At 45.4% G+C, this 10881-nt stretch overlaps 1 protein-coding gene across 1 annotated transcript; it reads right to left on the bottom strand.

Annotated features, from left to right (window-relative positions):
- Window positions 1–1121: 1121 nt before the first annotated feature.
- On the bottom strand, window positions 1122–10850 carry WBP2NL (WBP2 N-terminal like). The gene is made up of 8 exons (XM_083859784.1): window positions 10752–10850; window positions 7627–7735; window positions 6969–7104; window positions 5367–5459; window positions 4379–4597; window positions 3741–3860; window positions 3330–3406; window positions 1122–2434 (listed from the first exon to the last, which is right to left on the bottom strand). The coding sequence occupies exons 1-8, from the start codon at window positions 10808–10810 to the stop codon at window positions 2387–2389; spliced, it is 861 nt and encodes a 286-aa protein (XP_083715910.1). The 5' UTR covers window positions 10811–10850; the 3' UTR covers window positions 1122–2386.
- Window positions 10851–10881: the final 31 nt, after the last annotated feature.

Here is a 10881-nt window from a genome sequence, read left to right as displayed (position 1 = left end):
GGCACAAGGGGAAACAGATTTTACAGTCTGTAGTCAAGTGCCATTTTCCTTACATATTTATTTTTCCATTGCTAGAAAAAACTGCTGCTGGGGAGTTTCTTTTAAAGACTTTAAAGGCCTTCCCTCTGGTGTAATGTACATAGAAGAGTTGCTATGAATGCAGCTGTAGTGAGTAGCAGTGTGATGACATGCAGTGATGGGACATGAACATGTGCCAGTTCTGGATACCTGGGCACAACCACAGGCCAGCTTTCCACCCTTCCCAGGCAGCAAAGGGATAAGCCCCCCCTTCTTCAGTCCCCCCAGTTACTTGATTCCAGGTCCAGCTTAGCCACATACCAGGGAGAAAGATGTACTGAGCCACAGATGACCCGAGGGAACAGCACTAGTGGTTGTAGTTCATTCCAGTCTTCTGTACAGTATGCAAGAATTAAGGTCAACACAGCTGTCCTAGGATGACTATGATGCTTGTATTGCCAATCGTCTGTTCTGTTGCTGTTGTATGTTACGTTCTGTACCTTTAAGACTAGTTCCAAGAGCGATGGGGCAGAAGAAGAAACACACAGTTTGTTTTGGAGAAACTGTTCACTCCTACACATTTCTCCTCCAGACTGTTTGTCTGAGGCAGGGACAGCAGCGAGACAGAGATCTCTCTGCTTTTAGTTAGTTTTAGCCAGCTGTGGTAGAGAAGTTCCCTGGACTTTTTTTTTTTTTTTTTTTTTTTTTTTTTTTTTTTTTTTTTTTTTGGGACTGTTTAAACCTGTTCTGGACTGAAAAACCCAAAGGAGCACCGGGAGCTCACACCTGTGTCCCACCGGGCCTCGACTTAGCAGCACTGGAGACCAATAAGAGACTGAGTGAGCCGAGCTAACCCATGGCAAGGACTTCCTCAATTTGCAGTTTCAATCCAGAACAAGAGGGTTTATTGTTTCATATTATTCATTCTTTATGCTTGTGAGGACTTTGTTGAATAAATAGTTTTTTTCCACTTTTCTTCAAGGAAATTTTTTCCCAGACCAGTTGAGGGAGGGGCTGTTTGGGTTTGCTTTCCAGAGGGACCCTGTTCAGAGGATTCCTCCCAAATTTGCCCTAAACCAGGACAAAACACACACACAACAGTGAAAGGTATAACACTCCTGTATTAAAGTGCAATTCAAAAAGTTAGAAACATTCATGGTTGATTTTTTTTTTTAAATACAGAGTTGTTAAAGTATCTCTTAAGTCAGAAAACGTGTTTATAGATAAGGAAACTTACTTCCCCCCATATGGAACTGCTTTAGAAATTCACACTTTTAAGTTGTGCAAACCTGACTTGCAGGAGAGTCCTGCCACAGAGGGAAGTAAGAGGGAAGACACTCCTTCCCCCTCCTTGTGAAGGGAGGGAGGCTGTAGTAAGTACAATCACCCTATATGTAAAGGATCACAAGGGTCTCCACCAAACTAGACTCTTCAGAGCAGGTTTAACAGCACTGTGTCCTAAGGAAAAAGTTCTGAAAGAAAGGTTCTGGCTGAGCAGCCAATCTCTGCAAGAGAGCCAAGCATTAGTAACTCCCACCCAGACAGCAGTTTCCAGCTGAGGGCACTGCACCTGTAAGCAACCAGCTCTGGCATTACAGTGCCCACCTGCCCATGTTGCTCAGGTGTGGGCACACACAGCCTGGCTCCAGCAGCTGAAGGAAAAGATGAAGGCCAGTTTTCCCCACAGCTACCTTTGGAGGTAGCACAGTGCAAGTTTGCTCAGCAGAGGGAGCCAGGGCTGCAGGACTTGTCTCCTGACAAAGCTAGTGCCAGGTCATCTGCCTAATGTAACATACACTCCAAGGCGTGCAGCACTTGACTCCATTACGGTTAGTCCAGAATGCCACACAATACAGGATTCCAACACAATACAGGATTTCCAAAGTCCCATCTCACACTGAACTGCCCTAGAATTTAAGGAAATTTAACACCTTCCTAGGGCACCTGAGGATCTATAGAGGGAACCTCATAGCTCTCTACACCCTTCTTCCTGGACTGTGCTTCGGAAGTCAAAAGTTTGGCATTCCAAGTTGTTTTAATCCAACAAGATCCCAGAGCCTTCACATTTTAGTCCTAAACTGGTCATGTGATACAGTTTAATAATAAGAAGTCCATCTGTCTCCTCAAGCCAACGGCAGGGCAAAAGTTAGTCTTTCAACCCCATGAGATAAAGCAAGTAAGTAGGAAAGTGCTGTTGTCCTGCCTTATATTGCCGCTGACTCAATGTTTAAAGAGGGCAGGTGCTCAGCTGCCCAGCACTATTTTGTAGAGAAACAGAGATCTAGAGATATGCTAACTTGAGGGGTACTAACAGCCAAGTAGTCTTCAGAGAGAGAGAATGTGGAAGGCTGGTTGCAATTTCCTTCTGCTAGTTATTCTTCTTGTCCTCAGGAGGTGCATAAGGAGGTGGCTGATCCTGGAAAGAGATACAGTAGAGTCAACAACCATCTTTATTTTATGACCAGCTCTTTGCAGGCATTCCCAGGCTTGGCTCACCAGAAATGAGTACCCTGCAGTGAGCTACAGACAGAACCAAGTTCTATGGTTTAAGCTGTCATTTCATCACACCATTCCTCTCTAGTATCAGCTACGTTCCATGTTACATGCTGTCTCCATAATATTTCTAGGAAAAGTCCCCTCAAAACCAGGTAACAAATGGTCTACTGCAAATGGACCATTTAATATGTTTTAAATGCCATCCTCCCTTCCCTTCCAGAGCTTTGTCCCTGTTGAAGCTCACAGCTCTAACCCAGCAGACAGCAAACCCTGGGCTGAGGGCCAGCTTTACTGCTCCATCAGTCTCCAGCCTTCCCAGTGCCAAGCAAGGCAGTGAGGGGCACAGCCAGACTGCCATATACCAAATGGAGGCTAGAAACAACCTAGTATCTGCCACGACTGAACAGTAAGAGACCTCCGTGTCTCCAATGCAGCCCAGAAAGCAAGCAAAACAGAAACCCACATGCCATCGTCCTAAAATGACCTATTTTTCTTTAACTCTCCTCATTTTCAGGCCCAATGGATGCAGAGGGCTCTGTGCTTTCTCTGTGCCCATGCAAGTCTGTTATGCCTTTAGGAGTATGACAGGTAGTAAATGGCTGTTACTGGATCAATCTTAAGGCCTTCCTCCTTTCCTGACTGAAAATTTGACCAGACTTCTTCATGGGAGCCTCCCTCCCAGAAAAATGCATACTTTCTGTGCATGTTCAACGTGCACAATGAAGGTACACCAGACTTTGCTAAGAAAGCAAAGCACCATCTCTGCTAGTTACAGAGGAGGGAGTAGGCACATGAAGATCAGGCATGGTACTCACCATGGGCATGTACACATTGTGTGGGTTGGCTGGGTTGTAATATGCACTGGAAGCAGCTTCCATGGCCTTATTGCCTCCTGGAAAGGAAGGAAAAAAAAGCCACCTTAAATATCTGAGGCAACGGCCCTGGCCCCAGAGCCTTCTCCCCAGTCTCACCTCTTCCAAGGAGGAAACAAAGGCCCAAGGAGCCAACAGGAACTGTGGCAAGCTGGGTTAGAATTCAAAGCAACTTGGGAAAGCTGGCTAGGGCTGACCACAAGCTGTGCAGTGCAAGGCTGAGCAGCTCCCTACAGAAGACTTAGAGCTCTTGCAACAACAGCTTCTCCACCCCATGCTGGGCCCATGCCACCCTCAGCCCAAGCCATGCATCCTTCTGCACTCAGACCCTGGGAACTGCCCAATCCCATTTACCTGGCATTCCTGGGCTCAGCCAGGCTGGAGGAGCTGAGGGTCCTGTAGGAGGTGCCCCAGGGTAGGGTGGTGGAGATGGCATGTACATGGGGTTCATGTTCTGAAAGGGTGGGTAAATACCTGAAAAAGACAACACCAGGCTGATGCTTTGGACCACACACCACAGGACAGAGAGGAGAGAGCTCACAGGCCCAACAGCACATTAGCTGAAGAGAGGAGCAGTGGTAAGGGAAGCTCTTTGGGCTTGGCAGGGATGCACACAGGAGGGATTCAAGAATTTGTTAATGTCTGTCATGTCAGCAGGCAATAATTCTCTACCAAGCAGCAGCACAATTTGCAAACCACATTTTCATATAGAACTATAGTGTTAAGTTGTCAAGGTTAGTGTATATTGTCAAGGTCAGGGGGAAAGCAGATGCATTTGGGAGAGCAGGCAGAAGTAGCACAGAGCATCAAAATGAGGAGGGAAGCAATGCAGAGAAACAAGAGCAGGAGATGTGATCAACAGCATGTGACAGATTTCTGCAAGGACAAGGATCCTTGATGGAGACAGCAAAACCTCACGTAACCCTCACTGTACCACAGTGGTTTCTTCACAGCTAATACCAGACACAGCCATCAGTACACAGCTTCCAAACCTGGAGTCTGGGCGTATGGATATCCCATGGGCTGTGGAGCGGGTCCATAGGCATTCACTGGAGGTGGTGCGTAGGGATAAGGTCCGTTTGGTGGTGGTGGGGCAGCGTAGCCCCCTGGCACAGGGGAATAGCCCCCAGGGGCAGGCGCGGCGGGGGCATACCCTCCAGGAACAGGGCTGTATCCATAGTCAACGTTCTGCAGAGGAGTGCCACTGGAAGCTAAGGAACACATGTGGAAGTAAGCCAGACATCTTTTCTTAAAACTAAAAGTACAGAATAAAATGAAAATAGTTCTGTTAGTGCAGCAGTGTTTCCCTTTATCTAGATTCACTATACAGTCCTGGGACAGTACTGTGCCTGAAAAGCATTAGTCACAGAGTGCTAACGGAAACCAGCTGCAAAAATACCACCTCACAGGCCCCAGTCCAATCACAGAGCTCCCACTGCTTGAACAAGAGACCACTCTAAAGCAAGTAGAAGTACAGCGTGTTTTCCTTTTCTTTTAATATACTTTCTGAAAACAAGTACATTTTAAAATGCACATTATTTAAAAAGAAAACTATCAGAAAAAAGTACTTGTTTCTTCATTTGAAAATTTTAAAAATAAATGTTTTTTTGAAACCTATTTTCCCCTCCCCAAATGTGCATGTTAGCTTTCCCCATATTACTGCACTATTTTAGAATGGAGCTGAGAGTAGGTAAGTGAAGCAAGTTTTCACCATCACATATTTCAACTTTTTTCCAAGACAAATAAGGTTCTGTAGAAAAAGGTGGTCCACCTCAGAAGCCTAAATATTCTGACTGCATAAAGCACTGAGATGAAATAAGGAAAAAGGATTGAAAGGGAAAACAAAAGTTCCCCTGGAAAGAGAAAAAAATACTTTGCTGTGGAAGAGGGCCTAGGGTACCCCTCTTCCCATCAAGTTCAGCAATTTGCTTACTAGTTCAGCCAACTATGGAGGAACCACAGGATCTGAAAATCACTTACCACTAGAAGCAGCTTTCAACATCAGCTGTCCAAACTCAATGGCTCCTCCACTATTGAAGGTCAGTTTAAATGTCCCCTGCCCTTCCCAGCCACCTAGGAGAGCAAATCAGAATTTAATCAGACTATTAGCCTCCCCAGTACCAGCCAAGACAGCAAAGTTTGTTATACTTCAATTATTTTTTCTTCATTATTTCAAAACTATTTTGCATCCTATTACCAGGGAGAAAGAGTCATAGCACTGCTATCAGATGTCCTCCAAAATAATATCTGAAGAGGATCAGGAATTTATTTTTTTACCCTTTGAAAGCTATAGTCTTGTAGAAACAGCCTACTCTAGATACATGGCTGTTTTTTTCTTTCCTGAAAAGTTTAATAGAATCTAATAATGAACAGTAAAGAGCAAACATTTTTCACTGAGGATATTAGCTGAAAGGCCTCAGATGAAGTTTTACTGATATGTTCAGTGAACTATAGATCAGAATCTGCAATTCAAGCTAGGATTTAAATCAAATGCAATACCTTTAATCTCACTGACACACAAGAGCTCAGACAGATTATTAAATGCTGAGGTATAATAGCAATTTCTCAGGAAAAAAAATTCAAGGTGATGTCTTGCAAGTTAAGTAGGTGCATTGTTTTCTTAGGGCTTTTTGGATTTGGTCAGTTTTTTTGGTGGAAGGTGCTTTGGGTTTTGGTGTTTTTAACAAAAAATATGTGTCATTTAAGTATAAGATTTATCTTCCTTGTCTAATTAAATTAGTATGGAGAGATAGTCTCTTAGAGACAAAGTAGAAATAAAGTACAGAAATATAAGAAAAGAGTCCATTATGGATAAAGTAATTCCTTTGGAGATTCACCTCTATAAAACCACTGTCTTAGTAAGACTTCAGCCCAAGAAAGTGGGCTAATTCACAATTCCCTGACCACCCAGTCACTTTAAAACATTGTTACCAACAGAAAGCAAAAAAACCCAAACCAAAAACAAACAAACAAACAAACCAATCCAGATGCCATGAAAATGCGCATGAAAGGGATGAAGAGGGAAGAAATTTGAACCAGAAGCCATGTTTCCAATCCTCGTTTATCTTTTGCAATTTCCCGTGTTTGGTCATAAACACCACTATTAAATCTTAATGCACTTTCACAATCAAATTGGGATCAAAGCTAAATCAGTGATGGACAGCAGACTCCCAGATCCATGCAAACCATACCCAAGGGGCTCCTGACTTCCCCAAAACCATAAGTGGTTGCTAATTCTAATTCTGTGTATCAATAGCATGGACTGGTGCCTTGGTCATTTACCCACCCTCCCAGGTCAAGGACAGGAGAAAACCAAGCCCACTGGGAAACCAAATAAACATGATACACACAGCAAGACACAAGTTAAAAAATTAAGCAGAAGTTATCCTGGGCAAGTCATTTCCTGACCTGGCGGTAGCAATGCCCTAAAGTGCAGGAGAGGGGAGTTACCTCAGCGTGGACACACCAGCTATACCACACAGCTATTCTGCCTTTCCTGTGCACATCAGCTGGTCTGGGGTTCAGCAAAACCAGCCTTGTGACGCTTGGGAACAGGTCAATCTACAAAGCACTGGCACATACCTCCAGCCTCGGCCTGGATCTGTCCTTTGATGTAATTGGCAGAGAAAACAGGCTGCTCGATCGAGCATCCTTTCACCAAATAAAAAGGCATCATGAAAGACAGCATAGGATCCTTGCCCTTGGACACAAAGATCATCTGCAACACAGGAGGGAATGCTTCTGAATTACTTGAATTCAAGAGAGAGAGTGATGATAGAGCTCTCATCCTATCAGCATCCAAAAAGAGGGTAACTTAACCTCTAGTATGAGTATACATTGAATTATTCTGCAGCTTTAATACTGGGGATCCCCAACAGATTTGACACCACGTGGCTCTGTCACCTGAAGCATGTACATTCCAAAATAATAAACCACTTAAAACACACCTGCACATTTACAAAGTTTTATTGTTCTGCTTTTTAAGGATAAGCTAAGCAAAGGAAGTATCACTGACTGAAACATTATATGAAATATATTCTCCAGACAGTGATTTCCAGGACTGCATGTGCCTCTGTAGGTGACTGGGATTGTGACAGATGTATGAACTATTCCATTTCCACCATAGTGCTGTCAGTAGTTCCTTCCTCAACAAAAATCCCTTCTTCTACCATCTAGGTTCCTGGTTTAAAGTTTACAAGATGCCTTGAGAAAGAAGCAACCCTGCAGGCATCAGACTTACCCTGTAAGGAGTGAGATACAGCATTCCTTTCTTGGTGCCTTTGAAGATTTCAGGCTTGCCTGTCACGTCACTGAAGGAGAGCTCCACATCTTTACACTGCTTGAGGACACTGCAGGAGGAAATCAGACAGATTGGAGAGACAAACTTGGTAACAGCTCTGACACATATCCTTATCACACAGGGAAGGGAATAACACAGAAAAACTCTGAATATTATCCCAAAGCCCTGCTGTGAGCCCCACCGTTTTGACTTTGAATAGAGAGGGATGATTCATGTGAACTGGAAGAATTCATCCTCTTGTCTGAGACAAGCCCTGCTCCTCCTTCATAAAGAGTACCTTTAATATACAGAGGGGGTTGTGTCTCCAAAGGTGTCAGACTGAGGAACTCCACTCTGCACATGAAGACCCTTAGCCCAAAGATAAGGGCACAGAAAGGGCTGAGGTGTGAGAAACCATCCCCTTGATACCAAGGTGTAATCTCAGAGCAATCCTCCCTCCCCAGTCCATGCTCAAATCAAGTCCACTGTACTGGAAAATAACACTACTGTAACACCACACCTACTGTGAAAACTGAGGAAGTGGCTGCACTGAAACCCTCATTGCTGACCCCACCTCACGTCACTTAAGTACGTTTTTGCAGTAAACAGTACATGTTAAAAAATGAAGTGACGAGTCACCAATGTCAGCAGTAAAGATATTATTGTTGCATATCTATGGGAACATAAGCAGAGTTTCCTAATGACACAAATCCAGATGAGAATTGTGAACACTGCAGGGTCAAGGGTATAGAGGTGCATGAAAAATTAAATATATTTTCAGAAAAAAAATGAGTCATCTTGGGAAAGCATGTCACTGAGTCTAAGGTGCAGATCTAAACATACCACATAGTAAGAAAATCTGCAGAATACACAAAAGAACCTTGGGGGTGATAAACCTTCAGCGTGTTACAGTGGTGGGAGACTCCAAGGTGTTTCATGGTTCAAGAGCATGAAAAACAAAGTGATAAAACCCTAAATCAGCACAAGCCTGAATGGGCTGGATCTTAAATAATCCTTATATATTCTGCTCAGCATATTGTAGAATTCAAATAAAGTCAGGAAACTGTACAGTTATTTGGGGAAGGGAAGAATCTACAGGGCCACCAGATGGAAAAACAAGCAAATGCCCTATAGTTTCAGGTTGTTTGCTCTTTAGAGAAGAGAAGAAGACTGTAGATGTATATGAAAAATGCAGGTACCTGAGAATTAAGACATCAAAAAATCTAGCTCTGATGAGAAAAAACCAACCTGACCAAGAAATTGTACTGGGACACTACTTCACAGCCGAGCTAGATGGAGATTCTCAGACTGGCTGGAAGGGATAGACTTATGAGACAGCAAAGCTCTTTATGTTTCCAAAATGCAAGGGAGAAACATATTCTAAGCTAAATACAACCAACTTTTTGACAGCTTTAATCTTAACAGAACACTCCCTCAATCATGTCTTGTAGCAGCATTTCACATCATTTTGCCTCACTGGGAAGAATTTCTATGTAATCATTGTAATGTTTACTGCTTTGCAGCTACTCACACAAGCCAATAACATGCAGTCACCACCACAGAGAGTAATTAGGCTGCTGAACCAGTCTGCACCTGCATGCCTGTCAGGGCTGTCACAGGAGGCTGTGCACCCTGTGGAGCCACACTGTTCTCACTTGTGACTGAGTAGCACCTCAAAGAATGCATGGTTTTATGATCTGAAGCCAATGTTAAGGGTTGGAAGGGATCTTAAAGATCACCTAGTCCCAACCTCCCTGCCATGGCCATGGCCACCTTCCACTAGATCAGTTTGCTAAAGGCATTATCCAACCCAGCTTTGAATACTGCCAAGTCTGGGGCATCCACAGCTCCTCTGGGCAACCCATTCCAGTGCCTCACCACCCTCACAGTAACAAATTTCTTCCTAATGTCTAACCTAAATTTCCCTTCTTTCAGCTTGTACCTATTACTTCTTGACCTAGCACTGCAGCTCCTGATGAAGAGTCCCTCTGTGCCTTCCCTGTAGGTCCTGTTCAGACACTGGAAAACTGCAATGAGGTCTCCACACAACCTTCTCTTCTCCAGGCTGAACAGCTCCAAAATTCTCAGCTTGTCTTCATAGAGAAAGTATTTCATTCCTCTCACCAACTTTGTGGCCTCCTCTGGACTTGCTCCAACAGTTTCATATCCTTCTTATGTTGGGGACACCAGAGCTGGATGGAGCACTCCAGGTGAGGTCACACCAGAATGGAATACAGAGGCAGAATCACCTCCCTTGACCTTCTGCCCACGCTGCTTTTGATGCAGCCCAGGATTCAAATAATAGAGAAAACTCCTTTAAAGCAGCATGAGCCCAACATGTCAGAGGACCTTCCTGATCGAAGTATTAGGAGTCTGCTCCAAACTCAACACAAGATGCAGCAAATTTTTGGAGTGTAATTTTCCTATATATCACCAGACCCAAACCAAGCTCCTTTGATCCTTTTACTTCGATCCTTTACTGGGGGTCGGGATTCTAGGATCTCTCTTGCCAGGATGCTGGGAGCACCTCAACACGCCCAAGCTGAAGCCCAGATGTGTTAGGCTGGTCTGTCAATCCCCGCTCGGGGCGAAGGCAGGCATCGAGCAGCCGGCTGCGCCTTCATGGAGAGGCGCTTCTTCGCGAGGAGGAACTTGAAATTCAAGTTCTTTAACTATGAATTCAAGTGATCAAGACTCCTACCTTAAACAGATTCTGCCTCTCTGGCGGCACTAAGTGCATGACCTTAAAAAAACCCCAATTCCTTGGCTGTTACAAGCGATGGCAGTCTCAGTCTAAACCAGGACGCCCGCTGGAGCGGCTGTGAGGACCCCCGAGCTTCCGCGGTGAAGAGGGGGCAGCTCTACGGCCTCCAGCCAAGCCTGCTCCCCACTGCCCGCCCCAGCCCGTCCCCAGCCTGCCGGGAGCCCTTCAGTAACGGAGACCCCAGGCCGAGCCGGGCCCGCGCGGCCGGGCAGGAAACGGGGATCGCCGCGGCGAGAACTTCCCACCGCCGGGCCCCGCCGCCCCGGCCCTGAGGAGGGGACGGGCGGCAAGGAAGAGCGCCCGGCTCCGCGGCCCCCGGTACCTCTCGGCGTTGGGGATGACGACACCCCCCTCCTGCGAGTGGTTCCTGTTCAGCGCCATCTTTGCCCCGCTGGCCACGCCCCTGACTGGGGCGGCAGTGACGTCATGCAAAGCGGCCCCGCCCCCCGCGG

This window comes from Zosterops lateralis (genome assembly GCF_965231275.1).
Source record: "Zosterops lateralis genome assembly, chromosome: 4".
In the NCBI taxonomy this organism is placed as follows: Eukaryota; Metazoa; Chordata; class Aves; order Passeriformes; family Zosteropidae; genus Zosterops; species Zosterops lateralis.
Note: the sequence above shows the minus strand (reverse complement) of the source record. Positions and strands in the feature narration are given on the sequence as shown.

What these genes read in the sequence shown, in the direction of transcription:
- WBP2NL (XM_083859784.1), bottom strand. Translation starts at nt 10,810, where the DNA reads ATGGCGCTGAACAGGAACCACTCGCAGGAGGGGGGTGTCGTCATCCCC. An exon ending in GTCATCCCCAACGCCGAGAG is followed by an intron (nt 7,736 to 10,751) that starts GTACCGGGGGCC and finishes TTCCTCCTGCAG; the next exon opens with TGTCCTCAAGCAGTGTAAAG. An exon ending in GATCCAGGCCGAGGCTGGAG is followed by an intron (nt 5,460 to 6,968) that starts GTATGTGCCAGT and finishes TTGCTCTCCTAG; the next exon opens with GTGGCTGGGAAGGGCAGGGG.